Source organism: Myxine glutinosa, chromosome 1 (genome assembly GCF_964187855.1).
Source record: "Myxine glutinosa chromosome 1, kmMyxGlut1.1, whole genome shotgun sequence".
NCBI classification, from domain to species: Eukaryota; Metazoa; Chordata; class Myxini; order Myxiniformes; family Myxinidae; genus Myxine; species Myxine glutinosa.
In genome coordinates, this window is record NC_136261.1 from 299,459,682 (window position 1) to 299,479,447 (window position 19,766).

The 19,766-nt window shown below is 45.5% G+C and overlaps 1 protein-coding gene across 5 annotated transcripts in view; it reads right to left on the minus strand.

Moving 5' to 3' along the window:
• Positions 1-19,766, minus strand: part of LOC137439177 (2-oxoglutarate dehydrogenase complex component E1) — an 89,092-nt gene that overhangs the window by 41,837 nt on the left and 27,489 nt on the right. For all 5 annotated transcript variants that reach the window (XR_013621332.1, XM_068134928.2, XM_068134935.2 and 2 more), the window contains exon 7: positions 4,858-5,004. Coding sequence is in view for 4 of the 5 variants with exons in the window: in XM_068134928.2 (XP_067991029.1) it covers positions 4,858-5,004 (147 nt within the window). In the remaining variant the exon portion in view is untranslated. The remainder of the gene's footprint in view (positions 1-4,857; positions 5,005-19,766) is intronic.

The following is a 19,766-nucleotide window of genomic DNA, read 5'->3' on the forward strand; positions in this document are numbered from 1 at the left end:
CGGAGGCTGATTACGAGGCTTTAAACTCCCGAGGCGAAAACTCAATAGCGGATTCCAAATCAAAGCACGCAGGATGGAGGGGAACGACGAGAGCCCCGAAGCCTCAGCTATTAAAATCAAACACCCAGGAAAACTGCGTTCAGATATATACAAAAATAATACAAGGATTTATTATTGAAAAGCAAGGACAGGAAAATACGCGCCGGTAATGAACTATTCTAAATCGGGATCCCGCACACCAGATATCAAAAACGAGACGAGGGGATATGAATACCAAAGAAACACGTCTTTTATGTCAAGTGTACACGCGGAGCTCGGCTTATCTGTCTAGTCGTTGGCTTCGGCTGCTGTCCACCACGGCCCCGATGCACCCACGAGGCCTTGCTCCAAGCTCCGATCCTCTCGCCGCCCACGAGGTCGGTGCACCAAGCTCCAAGGCACCCAACGCAGGCCAGCTGCTTCACCCAAGGTCAATCCTCACACGAAGCACAAAAAGACAGGAACGGGGAGAATGCAGGTGTGACTGCACGTCTCGTCCTTCCAACTCGCTTTTCAATTGCTCACTGCCAAACTGCGCACTGCAAACTGCCCTGCCGAAAATGGCGTCCGACCCTCGATAATATCCCTGGCCGATGACGTCACATTGGCGCACTGCTCTGCCAATCAGAGCCTCCCACGACTCGCCGGCTCATCCAGCTCACGCCCTCTGCGTCACTGCCGTTCTCTCCACTCCTGCTCCTTCTTCATAACACGTGCTATGCGAGGTTGGTAGGCCTTTCGGAGGTGTAAATGGTGGCGGCCAATTGTGGCGGTGTTCCAGCCTGATTTCTTCCAAAGTCATGACAGGGGGGAAGGGCATCATTTAGTGTTGTACTAAAGGTCCTAACTAATGTTTATGTGGTTTGCAGTGCCATAATGGACAAAGGTTTGACGACTAGGTGAGACATACAAGGGCTATACTCATTATTCCCTAACTAACTATCACACAGATCTCCTGGTAGATCCACAATCATATATCTTATCCCGACAAATGCCTAAACATAAAGAACTTATTACAGGTAGATTCCCTATCGCGACAGTCGAATACCGACCTATACAGATCTACCTGGCTCTAGATATTGCTTTACCCCCCAGACATAACAATATTTCAACATACAGCTATTTGATCTTCATTTCAACAATATTGATAGATAAAGATGATATAACATAACAAATATCATGAAGCATTTACATTTTGTAGTCCATTGTATAATTTAAATAAACATAAATGCAAATTTCACATGTGGAAAAAGTAAGTACACCCTTGGCTCCAATAGGTGGTATTGCCCCCTTTGGCAGAAACAACCTCAAGTAGGCGTTTCTTATAACTGTCCAGCAGTCTCTGACATCGACTGGGAGAAATTTTTGCCCACTCCTCCATGCAGAATTCTTTCAGCTGTGCGATGTTGGAGGGGTTTCTTGCATGCACAGCTCGTTTCAAATCCCCCCACAACATCTCGATGGGATTTAGATCCGGGCTTTGACTTGGCCATTCCAGAACCCTCCATTTCTTTCTTTTCAGCCATTTCTTGGTGGATTTACTGGTATTTTTAGGGTCATTGTCATGTTGCAAGGTCCACCTTCGGTTGAGCTTCAACTTTCTGACAGATGGTCTCACATTATCCTCAAGCACCCTCTGGTACAATGAAGAATTCATAGTGGATTCTATGATGGTGAGCTGCCCAGGCCCTGATGCAGCAAAGCTGCTCCAAACCATAATATTTCCACCACCATGCTTTATAGTTGGTATCAGGTTCTTGTGGTCAAATGCTGTCTTTGGTTTTCGCCAAACATGTCTTCTGGTACTGTGGCCAAATAGCTCTACCTTTGACTCATCTGTCCAGAGGACATTGTTCCAGAAGTGCTGGTCTTTGCCTAGGTGTTCATTGGCAAACTTTAGTCTTGCCCTGATGTTCTTTCTGGACAGCAAAGGTTTCCTCCTGGCACACCTCCCATGTAGATCAAATTTGTGCAGCCTCTTTCTAATGGTAGACTCGTGCACTTTGACATCAACAGTGGCAAGAGCTACCTGTAGGTCCCGTGATGACATTTTGGGGTTCTTAGAGACTTCTTTCAGCATCTTGCGGTCTGCTCTCGGGCTGAACTTGCTGGGGCGGCCTGGCCTGAACAAGTTATAATAATAATAATAATAATAATACATTTATTTTATACAGCGCTTTTCAAGAAGCCCAAAGACGCTTTGACAGAGTACAAAAAAACAAGTGCAAAAAGACAAAAATCAACAGGTAAATAATCAAAGCAAAAGGAAGGAGAAGGAGAAGAGATAGTCAGGGGTTAAATGCTGTGGGTTAAATGTTGAATGCAGTGTTGAACATGTGGGTCTTGAGTGATGTTTTGAATGTGGTGAGTGAGGAGGAGTCTCTGATGGTGTGAGGTAGTGAGTTCCAGAGGGTGGGAGCAGCGATGGAGAAGGCTCTGTCCCCCCAGGATCTGAATTTGGTCCGCATGGGGGGGGGGGGGGGTCAGGAGGTTGGTACCATCAGAGCAGAGGTTGCGGGTGGGAGTGTGTCTGGAGAGGAGGTCAGTCAGGTAGGATGGGGCCAGGTTATGGAGGGCTTTGTAGGTCAAGAGGAGGATTTTGTACTTGATTCTCTGGGGGATGGGGAGCCAGTGAAGCTTGTAAAGGACGGGGGTGATGTGGTCACGGGTCCGGGAATGGGTGAGTAGACGGGCAGCGGAGTTCTGAATGTATTGGAGTTTATTGATGATTATTGAGGGTGAACCAAAGAGGAGGCTGTTGCAGTAGTCCAGACGGGAGGTGATGAAGGCGTGGATGAGGGTTTCTGCAGCCGTGGAGGAGTGGGATGGACGGAGACGGGCGATCTTTTTCAGGTGAAAGAAGGCTGTCTTTGTGATCTGTTTAGTGTATTTGTCGAAGGAGAGGGTTTGGTCAAAGATGATGCCAAGATTCCGGATGTGAGGGGAGGTGGATACTGGGAAACCGTCAATGTTGAGGGCAAAGTTATGGGTGGATTTGGTGAGCGTTTTTGGGCCAATGATGATTATTTCAGATTTATCATAGTTAAGTTTGAGGAAGTTGATTTGAAGCCAGGATTTTATTTCAGTGATGCAGTTTGTCAGGATAGAGTGGGTGGCGGTGGAGATGGACTTGGTGGAGATGAAAAGCTGGATGACATCGGCAAAGCAGTGGAATTGGAGACCATGACGGCGGATTAAGTGACCAAGGGGGGACAGGTACAGGATGAAGAGGAGGGGGCCAAGAACTGAACCTTGGGGGACACCTTAGGGGAGGGGAGCAGTGGGGGATTTGCAGTTATTGATGGAGATGAACTGGCGTCTTTCGGAGAGGCATGATTTGATCCAAGAGAGGGCAGTGCCGGTAATGTTAAAGGTGCTTTCAAGTCGGGTGAGGAGGATGGTGTGATTGATGGTGTCAAAGGCGGCGCTGAGGTCGAGGAGGATGAGAATGTTGAGGTTGCCAGCGTCAGAGGAGAGGAGAAGGTCGTTGGTGATTTTGAGGAGAGCAGTTTCAGTACTGTGGTTGGAGCGGAATCCGGATTGGAATGTTTCATACAGGTTATTGGCAGAGAGGTGATGTTTAAGTTGAGTGGCTACAGCGCGTTCCAAAACTTTTGACAGAAAGGGTAGGTTGGAGATGGGTCTGAAGTTGTTTAGGGTGTCAGGGTTGAGTCCAGGTTTTTTCAGAATGGGGGTAACAGCAGCAATTTTGAGGGATGGTGGGACGATGCCTGTAGACAGGGAGGAGTTTATTGTTGCAGTGATAAGTGGAGAGAGAGCAGGAAGGGAGGCCTTGACAAAGCTGGAGGGGATGGGGTCAAGAGTGCAGGTGGCAGTTTTCATTCCTATGAGGAGTTCAGAGAGGTCAGTAGGGGAGACTGGGGAGAACTGAGACAGGGGTTGGCAGGATAAGGGGGGGCAGGTGGTTTGAGGGGGAGCAGGTGCGGTGGTGGTTAAGCTGTTGTAGATGTTGTCAATTTTGCTTTGGAAGAATGAAAGGAAGGAGATGCAGTTGTCTACTGTGAATGACTGTTGGCAGTCAAAGTTGGCAGTTGTTTGGAATCTTCTCCACTTGTAGATGATCTTCCGGACAGTCGAATGATTGATTTCAAATTGTTTGGAGATCTTTTTAAATCCCTTCCCAGACTCCTTGGCATCTATAACCTACTTTCTGAAGCCCTCAGAGCTCTTTTGATCTGGGCACGGTGACGCCGCACACTTCAACAACAAAGAGCAAACCAAACTAAATGTCTGAGGTTTAAATAAGACAGGTTCCTCCAAGATCCTCTCTAACGATGTTCTAATCATTTGCACCTGAGCTGGTGCACCTGCTTCTAATTTTAGGTATTTGAAGTAGTGATAAATGTAGGGGTGTACTTACTTTTTCCACATGCGAAATTTGCATTTATGTTTACTTAAACTATACAATGGACTACAAAATGTAAATGTTTCATGATATTTGTTATATTATATCACCTTTATCTGTCAATATTGTTGAAATGAAGATCAAATAGCTGTATGTTTAAATATGTTCAAAAAGTCAAAACTTAACATGGGGTGTACTTACTTTTTCACGTGACTGTAGTTACATTCGTACTTGCATTAGATGTTCTCCTCTTAAGTTGTACTTTCAAACCTAGATTAGAAAGCTCAAAGTTAAGCCTCCACTAAGTGGAAAAGTAGCTGAATGCTCCATAATTTATTTCCTTTTTTTCTTTTCAAAAAAAAATTCTCAACAATGAAAGACAGTGGGGTGGGAGGTGGGCAGGGTGTTTAAAATCATTTTATTAATAGGCCTATTTCTTCAACATGCCTTACCGGTGGGGCATACCCATGATGACATAGTCAACACCCAGTTCACTCGACTGGTCGATGATAGTTTTGAGAGCGGGAATGAGGACTTCACAGCCTTCCACCCCAAACCGTTTCTCTGACGCCCACTTCCTGGCAAGGAATTCTTCAAATCTGTCATTAAAGGAAAATGGTGGGATTGTGGAAGGGAAAAACAGTCGTTATATTAAAAACCTATAAATAGAAAATACATACAACCAACCACTTGTGGTAAATAAATTAAGCAACAAATCATGTTGCATTTAAATTCTCTCAGCTCACTTCATTTGGGAGGGTGGAGGAAAAGCACTTGTACTAAAAAAAACAGCAGATTATTGATAGTTGAGAAATTTTTGGCATTGCAAAGTTTTATGAGGCATGATCAAAAGGTTCTACAAACATGTTACACAATAGTTCAAAACATGCCAAAAAAGGTACGAGTCATAAACATATTGTGACCGTTGTGAATCCCCGGGGAAAAACGAAGCGACAAAGGCATGAGGTAAAGCTGGTTATGTCTCATACTATTCTGTTTATGTCTTAAGAATAGGTTGTATTCATATGAATAAGCATGCGTTGTGACCATTAGTTTAGGTACATGCTCTTTTCCCCTTTACATTCTGGGCTTGGGCCATTTCTCACAAGAGACAAACACAGACTTGCCACGACAGCCCCAGATGCGAGTTCGCATGCAAGCGAAGGAAAGCGATAAACCATCTTGAAATAACAGGCATGTAGGACCTCCCCCCTTTCCTGAAAGCCCCATGGGTCAGCGAGGGTCAGTCAATGATGAACGGTTGTTAGGCAGAGCAGCAAGCGTCGAACGCTGCTCGCCAATACAGCAAATAAGTAGGTTCGCTTTTATTGGCCAAGTGTGAGTGTAGATGGCTCTATGCATATGCTTCAACATTCTGCAGTGCATTCGCTTTACCAGCACAGGGTGTATTTCGCTTAATTAGCAATGCGTGTGCGCTTCGCTTTATTCTCTGTCTTGTTCGCTTTGTTACTTCTCACTCATTCTGTCTTTTTCTTTCTTTCCTTAGTTTAATCTCGTTCATTCTCGCTTCACACCGCTTGCTCCATCAGCACATTTCAATTACCTTTCGCGTCATCTGGTCTCCACACACCTTTTAACCTCAAGCCCTGACGCATCTTTGCTTCAACCCGGTTGCCTCACCTCATTGCCCGGCCATATAGTGGCTCCTCACTTCACCGCCAGCCGTTCTCCTGCCAGAAACGGCCACATACCATCACGTGCAGCCATCCGCACCATTGGGCACTCCTTCACCTTGCCACCAGCAGTTCTCCAACCACAAACTGCTGCATACCATCGCATGCAGTAATCCGTACCATCGGGCTCTCAAACCCCAGGAGCTCAAGCGGAGCACCATCATGTGCAGAGACCGTACTATCGGATGCTCTGAGGGAGCGCAAGCAGAGTGGAGGAGGGAACATGAAGAGGTGAATCAAAGGACCATCAGGTCAGACCATTGGGTGGTGGAAACTCAGGTTTCGGGCCCGCAACACCAAACCCAACTACTGCTTTCTCACCTCTGCCTCTTCTTACCCCTCTTTCACTTCTTCGGGTGTCTGGATCCTTTAGTTAAAGTGCTAAGTGATTGGCTAAGAATTCCAAGAGCAGGTATGTCATGTAGAGGTAATGAGAATGTTATAGTGTTGTAAATACTCGCTTGCCTGCCATTGCCAATACAAGCTTGAAACTGTCTTGACTTGGCCTGTTCTGTCCTACTTTGATCATGTCATAGCGTGCCTGAGGGCCATTGCCCCAGGGTTGAGTGGCCTCAGAACAACAGGGTGCGGCACAAATTGTGATTCGCTCAGGCAATTAACATCCATTACGTAGCTGCGGTAACAGTTCCACATCTGCTTCAATCATGTCACAGGTATGGTAAACTGACCCTGGGTGTGAAGATTTGGCCAGAGGGAAGTGTTGTAGACTGTGTCCATGGTCTTTTTACAGATGCCTCGGACTCAGGGTTATCGGAGAGCAGCGAGATCCGTCACAAAATCATATAATCACGTGCTAATATCCACTTGCCACAAGGAAAGTACGCAGGAAACAGTTTGTGGATTTTTGTACAGTAAATAATAATAAATTATTGAAGTAATCAACACCAGTTATATTAATGCAAAGTGCAAAAAACCACAATAAATGTGGAAAATCAGTGAATAGGTGAAATTAGTTTTCATCAGCTTGTTTGTTCTCTTGCTTGAAAGTCTGAGTGGGTTGAGAAGGGCATTTCAACAGATTAGAAACTTTGAAGCAACTTTGAACAGAGCAGGATGTGAAGATCCAAACTCTGCAAGAAGGGCACACTATGAAGAAAATTGCAGAAAGACTAAAGATCTCCTATAATGGTTCGAGGTACACTTTGCAAAGCCTGAAAGAAACTGGATTGGTACAAGACAAGAAAAGGGCAAGAAGACAAAGAAGAACCTCCACAAGGCAAGAGAAGCACTTAAAGATGCTCAGATTGCACGACAGAAGAAAATCGAGGCAGCAGCTGACAAATGTAGAGAGCAGGCCTGAACATTAACATTTCACACAGCATTGTGCACAGAAGGCCGATTACAGCAGGTCCCCATGGCAGAGTTGCAGCAACTAAACCACTACTAAGATGACAGAATAAGGTGAAAAGACTGAAATTTGTAAGGCAACACCAAGATTGGGTGAATAAACAATAGAATCGAGTACTCTGGTCAGATGAATCGAAGTTTAAACTCTTTGTATCCAAAAGTTTGCATACGCCTGTTAAACACGGGGGAGGCTCTGACTGTCTGGGATTGTAACTCAGCTTTTGGTGTTGGGAAACCAGTTAAAAATCAATGAGACGCTAACAAAAGAAAAGTACAAGCAGATACTGCAGCACCATGTGGTTCCAAGTGGAAATCATTTAATTGGAAGAGGATTCATTTTCCAAAAGATAATGATCCAAAACACACTTCCAATATAGTAAAACAGTATCTGGTGAACATGGTTACAGCCAGTGTGCGCCAAGTGTTAGACAAGCACAGGTATTATGGACCATGGCCTCGAACAAATTGCAACACAAGCTCTCACTTGCATCATTCCTAGGAAGGTGTCCTCTATGACATCTAAAAAGTGTTAAGGAACCCTGTGAGGGAAAATTCCAGAAATCAATATTTTTATTTTGGATTGTGGGAAAGCATATGACGGCACCCTGCTTAATCTCGATTCACTGTGCTTTTATTGCACGAGTATAACTGTACTTCTGACAGACCCAGTTAGCCAATGTGTACCCATTAGAACTCACTGAAATATGCATGGATGTTTACTCATCTCATTTTATGTTTAAAGCACCCAATGCAGTAATCCGCATGCCGACTGGCAAGGCCATTCATTGTTCACACAGTTCGAGCACACTTCATTGTGGACGCAGAATTAAATGCTCTGCTGCTGTCCAACAACACATTTGATGTCACTCTACCACATAAATTTGGCAACTCAGAAGACAATCTGAAGATTTGGATTCTGATGAAGCAGCCGCAACTCTATCAGATGATGACACTGCTGCAGATATGAGTGGGAGATATCAGAACTGGACGAAGTTGCTGTTCTCTATAAGAAGCTAATGGATGGTTCATTGTCTGTAGAAGAAACTTGTCAGTCTGATAGTGCTGAACAGAATCTGTGATCATCTTGAAAATCAACCTGAGTCTGTAAAGATGTCTTGCAGACTGCAGCTATGGGTTCGGTACATGGATATGGTAGACATCCTGTGCAAGATAATCAGGGCAGAGTGCACTGGTCACTGGGCAATACTTCTATCATCAGGAGTAACAACCAGACCGACTGCAGCAGCTTGAGCTGCACATGCAAGAAGCACGACATGTGTACTCCTGCTTGGGGAAACTGCAGGGTATCCGGTTGCACAAAGACAACGCAGCTGGCATTTGCTGAAGATGAAGATGATGACGTTGTTGGCTTCTCAATGCATCTTGTACATTGAGACAAGTTAGCCATGGTGGGGAGATGCTGGTAATGTGGCAACTACTCATCTTCTACGCAAATCTATGCTTCTCTTGCATAAATATGATGTTATGAATTTAGGTACAGTGATATATATAGAGCCAGGTAGATCTGAATAGGTATCACGCTTCGTCTGTCGCGATAGGGAATCTACCTTGTAATAAGCTCTATGTTTAGCCCGGTTTGTCGGTATAAGTTGTATTGGTGTCCCCGCCACGAGGGGGCGGGGCGTGCTAAATAGTGCAGGGATTATGGGTAAAATTCCTTCGTTTGTCCCCTCTGCCACCAACCCAGTGTCCATTATGGCAACGCACTCGTATAAACACTTAGATAGGTCCTTAGTGCACACATTAAACAATTCCCCTCCCTTACCACAACGACTTTGGGAAACAGGAAGAAAGCCAGATCGGGGCACAGCCGCATGGGCCACAGCCAGCCACACCACCAGCTGGCCGAGCAACGAGCCTCGTGGCAGGCTATAGCCACGCCCAGGAGGACTGTGATTGGTCTGTGGAAGGGACAGAGAACTGCCCCGTGATTGGAGGGAACGGAAGGACTGGTGGTTGGCCACGAGGACGGCGTGACATGGTGGGCAGGAAGCACTCGGCCAATGGGAGGAAGCCAGCGGAGTGGGAAGATTCAGGAAGACGGGGGTCACTGCGCTGGTTGGAGTGGAGAAAGAACTGACGTCACAGGCTGAGTGATAAAACTGCTGACTCACCGGCATTTCGCCCTCTTCCCTGGCCCTTTCCGTTCCCGTCTCTCTCTGTGCTTCCCTGAAGTTCTCTTCGTGCCTCGTGTTGGAGATCGGCTTTGTGTTGGAGATTGGCTTCGTGTGGAGATCGCTTGCCCTGCGTTGGACCTTCAGTGCTTTTGGCTCGTCATGGTGCTCGGTGCTTTTTGGTGCTTTCGGTGCTGCGAGCGGACGGGACCTTGGGTGTGACTGACGAGGAGCTTGCAGTGAGGCGCTCGGCGAGGCCTGACGGCACGCGAACAGGCCCGCATCGAGACCTGCTTCCCGCTGACCGGAGCCACGGTCAGACGACTGCGCTCGAAGCCGGACCCTCCTTGACTACAGACAGATAGGCTCGCACCCACAGATGCACATAACGAACATTTATTTTGGCGATTCCTCCTTTGTCCTGTATATGAAGTCGGTGTGCGGGATCCCGATCTAGGAACATTATTTATTTACCGTGGCGCTTCCTTGTATCGGGTTTCGTAATGAATCATTCCTTTTGTACATTTTACCTCCCGTGTTCGAGTTCATTAAATTGCAGGGTTGATTTGAAGGCTGCCGTCGGATCTACAGGTAGGCGCTTGCGCTTCTTCACCTTCATTCTTCCTCCCGTGCATTTATAGCCAAATCCGTATTTGATCGTCGCCTCCAGTAAAGCCGTTCAGTCCTCCGCGGTCCTACGGTGTTAACCGAAGGGATCGCACGACAATAATATGTACATGTTCACTGTCAAGTTCTCCGCAGACTCTTTGTTGTTTTCTGAAAGCTCTCAGTATTGTGAAGGTTCTTGGTATTATGCTTGTTATGCTTACAATTTGGCATTATGTTTTACCATGATTAGTCCTGCCAGTTCATATTATTCAATATTTGTATTTTTATTTTTTAATTCGTTTGTGCAATGGCAACCTGAAATAATTGCAAACTAGAACGGGCACTCGGTAGAGCGCATACCTTCGCCGCAGCTACTGTTCTGTACTTGGCATGGGAGTGTAGGGAACAGAACAGTGAACAGTTTGGTGCTGATTTCATGCAAATCGGATAAGAATTGACCGAGTTATGACAAAAAACGCACATTTTGCAAGGTCGTGACCCCCCTGACCTTTGACCCGATTGCTCCCAAAATCTAATCAAATGTGTCCCGTATAATAACCAATCATCCCACCAAATTTCATGCAATTCGGTTGAATACTTTTTGAGTTATGCGAATAACACACACACACACACACACACACAGACATACAAATAAATACACAGCGATCAAAACATAACCTTCCGCTTTTGCGAAGGTAATAAACTTCAGCGTTTTATTTCATCATGAATAACATAATTATGCAAGCATAATTCCTAACTTGACTTCTGTTATGACGTGTCGAAAATAGTATGTACTCTGTATGTGCCTCAGTATTCCTATTCATTTCATTATTGTATTTTTAAACTTTTTAGCTATCGGCTGGGACTCACGCTCAGTCCTTCAAACCCAAACTGCTTGCCAAAAGTTACAATAAAAACTAGAACGGGCACTCGGTAGAGCGCATACCTTCGCCGCAGCTACTGTTCTGTACTTGGCATGGGAGTGTAGGGAACAGAACAACAAAAATACGATTTTGACCTTTTCGTGACCTTGACCTTTGACCCGATTGCTCCCAAAATCTAATCAAATGTGTCCCGTATAATAACCAATCATCCCACCAAATTTCATGCAATTCGGTTGAATACTTTTTGAGTTATGCGAATAACATACACACACACACACAGACATACAAATAAATACACAGCGATCAAAACATAACCTTCCGCTTTTGCGAAGGTAATCAGTATCTAACAGTCCATTGAAACATTAAGGCTTCAACACATTTAAAGAAGGCTGAAATGGGGTAGAATAACATTTTTGTGTGGAGTCATATTCTCGTGATGTTCACAGCTTTCCACTTCTAGGATCAACGAATACTTTTTACATGTGATAGAGAACATATTTAGGAGTATAAATCAGCAGAGATGCTTTTTGTTGCAATTTGTTCAAGGTTGACCAAAGGTTTTTCACAAAATGCCTGTACTAGAATGGCCACCCCAGAGTGGGATTAAAGCCATGTGGGATTACCTGGAAACAGAGAAGAACTAGAGGAATCCAACTAACCTTGCAGAACTGTGCAATGTACTACAGGATATTTGGCACAATATTCCTGGAAGAGTGCTTCAGTCATACCCAGGATGGGTGGGTAAAAGAGCAATGGCACTCAAGAAGGCAAAGGGCGGACACACACCGTATTGACCGATGCTATAAAATGACACCGTTCTTGTTATTATGGTTCACAGAGGGAGGCATTAAGTGTTTAGTCTTGGTGGCCATGGTGTCCCGTTTTTTGAAGAATAATTTTTCCATTATTTAATTTTTTTTTTTTTATGGTTCCTGGAGACACTGTTCTTATGTGTTCTTGGTCTTGGTCTTGGTCTTGGTGTTCGGGGTACCCCACTTTTTGGAAAACAAAATACAGTTGTATGCATTATGAGGCAGAATTTAAAGTGCTTTCGATTAGCTAATATTACGAGTTGGTGAAACCGGGAACAATCAGCGATCTCCGAACGCAGCACTCGTTTAATTAAGCAGTTTGTATCACGTGCATTTATAAAGGCTGATACTTTACAAATACAAAAACAAACACTTTCACCGTTATCACTGATAATTTAAATAATTTACCCGAAAGGATGAATAAAGTTGGAAAAACCCAATCTTTTGCACAGTACTGTATATGCACTCATATTGCAACAGAGTGAAACTGCAGAAAATAAGAAAAGGTAATGCTACAATAAAACAAAGTTTAAATATCAAGTTCAATGTATAGGCCAATAAATGCAAGGTACATTCTTGCTCATAACATTACTTATTGTTTGAAAAATCGACTATAGTCTCAGTTTGCCACATAGCACATTCGAGATAGATTTGATCTTTTCAGATATTTTGGTGAGATGTGACTATCCATAACAAAACTCAGTGCACTTGCAGCAAAAATAACTGGAAAAGGGAAATAAGATCAAAATGATAATGATGATGTTGATCACAAAATATGAATGAATGAATGAATGATCGTTTTTTAAAGGCCATTTTCCCCGCTAGAGCGGGGGTTAGCCTTGCGGGCCCCATGACAATAATGGTTCCCTGTTTGAGGCAATGTTTTTATGGCCGGATGCCCTTCCTGACGCCAACCCTTAGTCGCCTCTTACAATGTGCAGGGATACAGTGTACCTATTCTAAATCGGGGTACACACCGTGATCATTCATCCCAGCAAGCTGGTACTCAATTTGCCGACCTCGGAAGGATGACAGGCTGAGTCAACCCCCCTGGTGTTAATTCAGTGATCGACCGGGATTCGAACCCAGGACCCTAGGATCCCAAGCCGGCACCCTAACCGCTAAGCCAACACCAGGGTTAGTTGATCACAAAATATATTGGCAGAAAAACCATAAACATTTATGCAAAAGATATACATATACAATAATTATACATGATACAGGGTGTCCTCGGTTAACATCGTTTCGTTACAATGTCTATACTAATTAGATACCAAGGCTTCACAGAGCATCATGATTATTTACCTACAACTCACCACCACACTGCCTTCAGAAAGTATTCACACCCTTGATTTTTTCACATTTTTCTGTATTACAGCCTGAATTTAAATTTGGATTAAATTTATATTTTTTGTCACTGATATACACTTAATACCCTATAATGTCAAGGTGAAATTTTTCTTTTAGACATTTTTACAAAATAATTAAAAATGAACAGCTGAAATGTCTTGAGTCAATCAGTATTCAACCCTCTGTGATTTGAGATCTCGCGAGATCTTTGTCGGCGACGGCACGGTTTTTCGAAGCTGTCCACACTCTCACGCTTTCGAAGGTAAGTAATTTTTTTTTTTTTTTTTTTTTTTTCGGGGATCTGTCTTTCCCTCGCGGTCCCCATGTACTGTTTTTGTCTTTCCCTCGCGGTCCCCATGTACTGTTTTTGTCTTTCCCTCGCGGTCCCCATGTACTGTCTTTCCCTCGCGGTCCCCATGTACTGTCTTTCCCTCGCGGTCCCCATGTGCTGTCTTTCCCTCACGGTCCCCATGTGCGGTCCCCATGTACTGTCTTTCCCTCGCGGTCCCCATGTGCTGTCTTTCCCTCGCGGTCCCCATGTGCTGTCTTTCCCTCGCGGTCCCCATGTGCGGTCCCCATGTACTGTCTTTGTCTTTCCCTCGCGGTCCCCATGTACTGTCTTTGTCTTTCCCTCGCGGTCCCCATGTGCTGTCTTTGTCTTTCCCTCGCAGTCCCCATGTACTGTCTTTCCCTCGTGGTCCCCATGTACTGTCTTTCCCTCGCGGTCCCCATGTGCTGTCTTTCCCTCGCGGTCCCCATGCGGTCCCCATGTACTGTCTTTCCCTCGCGGTCCCCATGTACTGTCTTTCCCTCGCGGTCCCCATGTGCTGTCTTTCCCTCGCGGTCCCCATGTGCGGTCCCCATGTACTGTCTTTGTCTTTCCCTCGCGGTCCCCATGTACTGTCTTTGTCTTTCCCTCGCGGTCCCCATGTACTGTCTTTGTCTTTCCCTCGCGGTCCCCATGTACTGTCTTTGTCTTTCCCTCGCGGTCCCCATGTGCTGTTTTTGTCTTTCCCTCGCGGTCCCCATGTACTGTCTTTCCCTCGCGGTCCCCATGTACTGTCTTTGTCTTTCCCTCGCGGTTGTCAGCTCTTTCACGAGCCTCGATTCAGTATAGGAAAAAAAAAAAAAAAAAAAAAAAAAAAGTTCACAATTGTATTTTTGTCGAAACTGTATTTATCTATCGGTGTGTGTACCTATAGTGTGTCCCGAGGAAAATTCTTTGTGTTAATCTTTGATACCTGTATAAAAAAATCGTGGGTTATTTTGTGCTGCGTTTTTTTTGTGACCGAGTACTTTGTTTCCTACCTTGAGGCTTTTTTTTCTCTCAGCGGTCGATTGTGGTCCATTTACTTTCGTTCTCAGTTTTTCCCAGTCTTTTCACCCCATACTTCCTTCTTTAAAATCTTAACAACAAAAAAAACAACATTTCCTTCTTTGTTCTTATTCGTTTATTCGTTGTTCTTATTCATTAGTTCGTTCTTCGACCACGTGTTTCACCCCCATTTCCCCAGATAGTTTTCGCTGTTCAATTTAAAAATATTTAAACTTTCCCCTGAAGTACTGTATTCTGTCATATATTATAACACCTTTTTCTTCTTCTTCTTTAAAAGGGTGTTTTCGACTTGCTCACCAAATCTATTCATTCCAAAAAAAAATTCCATCTCTTACAGTTCCTCTTTTCTACATTCCCTAAACTGCACCCCTCCTTCAGCGTCCTTAAACGTATTTTGACTCGAAGGTCACAAGAAACTCATTTTGCAATAAATGTTCGTTTCCCATTAATCGTACACTTTCTAAATTCCAATCTCACCCCTCCCCCTCCAAATCTTCCCCATCACCCATCCCTTTCAAATCTCCCACCTTGCCCCTCCCCTCCAAATCTTCCCCATCACCCATCCCTTTCAATTCTCCCCCCTTGCCCCTCCCCTCAAAATCTTCCCCATCACCCATCCCTTTCAAATCTCCCCCCTTGCCCCTTCCCTCCGCGACTCCACCTAACCCCTCCCCTACTAAGCTCCCTCCTCACACCTCCCCTCCCTTTCAAATCCCCCCCTTGCCCCTTCCCTCCTAAACTCCCCCCTAACCCCTACCCTCATAAACTCCCCCCTTGCCCCTCCCCTTCAAATCTCCAACCCTCATTCCCCCCCCCCCACTTCTTCCCCCTTCCAACTCTCACCTCCATCTCCCCCAACCTTCTGCCCCGCTTTCCCCCACACCCCCCTCAAATAACACCTCACTGTGCCTCACCCAATCACCATCAAACCTTTTGTCCGCCCCATCCTTCCCTTTCTCCTAGCTATTCTGAAATCTCTGACACTTTCAACAGCTCTCCTACCTCTTCTTCCTCTTCCACATCTTACCCTAACCCCCCCCCCCCCCCGTTCTGTATCCGATGCTCCCCCTTCCTCTTCCTTAACAGTATAGACCTCAAACATCAGGGGCCTTCGCTCAAATTTGACTGATCTCCATACAGGTTGCTTCTGACAAACCAGACTTGATCTGCTTAACAGAAACTTTCCTCCTTCATGATGTCTCTGATTACTTAATATCTCTTCCTGGTTACTCCCTCCTCTGGTATGATAGACCTGAGCATCGTCCTGGAGGTGGGATTGCTATCTTTATCAAAAACTCTCTTCCTCACTCACCCTGAACGGCCCTCTCTCCACCTCACCCCGAGGAGTACCTCTGGCTACGGCTTCCCCTTCGCTCCCACCTTTTGTTCAGATGTGTGTTGTACCTTCCACTAAACAGTGATGACTCCATCTACATCTCGCTGTCTGATAATATGGATCAACTTCTATTAACTCCTCCCAACTCTCTCTTCCTCATATGTAGTGTTTTCAATTGCCACCTTGCCAGTTGGCTGGGTGTGGGTACCTCTCTCACCAGCCATGGCTCCTCAGCAAAGGACTTCTGCGACTCACTGGGACTGACACAATCTGTCAATTTCCCGACCCAGATCTCAGGCAACGGAGCATCTTCTCTTCTAGACTTGATTATGACTAACTTCCCTGAAAATGTCTGCTGCTCTTCTTCTGCTCCAATCGGCTCATCTGATCATGTGCTTGTTAAAGTGGACATCTCTCTGACCATTCTCAGAGAGCCTACTCAGTGTCAACGAGTCTGGCATTTCATTCAGGCCAACTGGCACGGTCTTCAAGCAGCCATCAATCATCTGGACTGGTCTCCCATCTCTACCGCCTCTGACAACAACTCATCCTGGGAATTCTTTCAAAGTAAATTGCTCTCTTTCATGCAGATTTATCCCATCTCGCCTTCAGTTGTCATACCCTTCCTCCCATCCATGGTACATGGAATCTTGTGGTGAGGCAGTTGCCCAGAAACAACTTGCCTTCGCCTCCTGGAAAGCAAATCCAACGGAAGGAAATCTCATTTCCTTTCACAATGCACGAAACAAGTGTGTCCACTCTCAGGAGAGCCAGGAAACAATATCTCTCCACTCTCAAGACCATTCATTCATATTCATTCATTCATTCATTCTCAAGACCGAAATCTCAAACCTGTCTCCCTCTTCCAAATCCTGGTGGCGTCTGGTCAAATCCGTTTCTGGTGTTTGTTCCCCCTCCAACCCATCGCTTACCTCAAACGGTTACACAGCTGACTCCGCACATGAAAAAGCTGAATGCCTCAACTCTGTGTTTGCATCTAAATTTTGTGTCCCAAACCCATCCCTTTCTGTATCCACCGTACCCAGTCGTACCTAGCTGTTCATGGACTCTGTGTCCTTTCCTCCTGACAAGGTGGAAAAGTTTCTGTCAACCCTTGACTGTGATTCTGCAACTGGACCTGACGGCATCAGCCCACGGGTCCTAAAATCCTGCGGCGCCGCTCTTTCACTCCCTCTCTCTGTTCTCTTCACCCTCTCTTTTGCCCAAGGTCATCTGCCATCACCTTGGAAATCAGCCAACATCACTGCTTTACACAAAAAGGTGCAAAAACAGGTCCTTGCAACTACAGACCAATCACCCTTCTCCCAATTATCAGCAAAGTCATGGAATCCATCATTGCTTCAGATATCAAATCTTTCCTCTTCTCAAATGGCTTGATCTCTGATCATCAATTTGGTTTCAGACCAGGTGACTCTAATCTGGACATGCTGTTTCTGCTGTCTCAACAATGGATGGAGGTCCTCTATGCCAAACAGGAAATTAGAGCTGTCTCCCTTGACATATCACGTGCCTTCGATACGGACTGGCACCCCGCTCTGCTCACCAAACTCTCCTCCTATGGTATCCATGGAAATCTCAACGCTTGGCTTGCGGACTTCCTCTCTAGTCGTAGTCAATGTGTGGCCCTGAATGGGTTTCTCTCATCTCCCCTTCCTGTTCAGGCTGGAGTTCCCCAAGGCAGTGTTCTGGGCCCTGTGCTTTTTCTGGTCTTCATCAATGATCTCTCTGACTCTCTTGAAAATCCTCTCTATCTCTTTGCTGATGACTCCACTCTCTGCCGCTCCATTCCTCTTCCCTCAGATCGGCAGTCTGCAGCCTTCTCACTCTCTGCAGATCTGGACAACATCACAGACTGGTCAAACAAGTGGAACATGTCTTTCAATCCTGACAAATCTCACACTCTTACTATGTCTCTCCAAAAAGACCGACTGGACAACCCTCCCATCCACTTTCTGAATAATCCTCTCCAAGAAGTTCTGTCACTCAAGCTTTTGGGTCTCACTATCTGCCATGATCTTTCCTGAGAAAACCACATTTCAAATCTGGCCTCCAAAGCCAGTCGCCGACTGGGCATCCTCCGTCGTGCGAAGTCCTTCCTTGGCACACCTGAGCTCCTCACCACATACAAGGCTTTCATCCGCAGCTCACTGGAATACTCTTCTCCCCTCTGGGCCGGTGCTCCTGCCTCACACATAACTCGGCTTCACGCTGTTGAAACCAAAGCTTTCAGAATCATTGGAATCTCCCGCGATGAAGCTAACTCTGAGGGCCTTTCACTTACTCACCTCAGGCAGGTTGGTGGGCTTTCTGTCTTAAACAGACTCCTCTCAGGCCTTGCTCTTCCAGCTCTCTCTGGGCTCTGTCCACCAAATATTCGTGCAGGTCGCACAAGATCTGCCTGCAACCCTCTTATGGTTAAACTGCCAAAATCAAGACTCTACTCACCTTCACTCCTTCATTCCTCTTTTCTCCCGCCTCTGGAACAAACTCCCTCACTCTCTTCAAACCCACTCCTCCCTCCAGGTCTTTAAAACAGCTGTTCACCACCATCTCTTGTCTTCCCCCATCTAAAACCTTGATCTTTTCTACCCCCGTTAATTTCACCCCAGATTCACTTTTTTGAAATACCAACTTCCTTCCTGGAAGTCCTTGCAGTGTCCTTGTGTTTTATACTTCTCCCACCCCTCCCATGCCTCCTCACCCCAAGCCCTCCCACAGATCTCACGATGTCCCTGCTCTCAAATGTTGTGTTTGTGTGCTTCCCCTTCTCTCCCCATCTTGTCTACCTCTACCCTTATTATATGTTTTGTGTGTCTGTTTGATTTTTCTTTTGTGTGATAAATGTTAGCTCTTTCACGAGCGTCGATCCTGTATACAAAAAACAAAAAACAAAAAACCCCCCTTTGCTATGATTCTCCAAATTGAGCTCAGTTCAATCCAATCTCCTTTGATTATCCTTGAGATGTCTCTACTACTTCATTGGAGTCCACATGTGGCCAATTTAATTGAAGGACATGATTTAGAAAGAAACACACCTTTCTATACAAGGTCTCACATTTGACAGTGCATTTTAGAGCAGAAACTCTACCATGGAGTCCAAGGAACTTTCCGTATAACTTTGAGATAGAATGGTGATGAGGCATAGATCTGGGGAAGGGCATAAAACAATTTATATAATGTTGAAAGTTCCCAAGCACACGGTGAGCTCCATCATGAGGAAAAGGAAAGAATACGGAACTACCCAGACCCTTCCTAGAGCTGGCTGTCTGATCATACTGAGCAACCGTGCAAGAAGGACCTTGATCAGGTCTAGGTTCGTGGAACATCTACGACACAGAACAAATCATGACAGCATAACAAAAGGAACAACAGGAGAAAGGGAAAACGCCAACACCAAACAGAGGGAGAAATTAGGAGATGGACAAACAAGGTATGCAGGTAACGATGAGCGGTAAGAGCGAACTCAAGGGGTGGACAATACGGATGCATAAGCAAAATGTTTGGGAGGGGTGGTGGTGGTTTAACAGGTGCAGAAATATCATGATTTGGATGGGGGATTGCTTGAGATGGTGGGAGCAGCTGTCTTGAAGACCTGGAGGGAAGAATGAGATTGTGGCCTGCAGATACCTGAGGGTGACAAAGCAGACAGGGCAGAGGGTGCAAGTCTGGACAAGGTGCCACCAGGTTTGAGAGGAGAGCGACAAGTTTGAAAGCTCATTCTTGAGATTGGACAGATGTTGTTTCCTGGCTCTCAAGGACGTAAACACACTAGTTGCGAGCTTTGTGGAATGATCTGTGGTTGTCTTCAGTTGGATT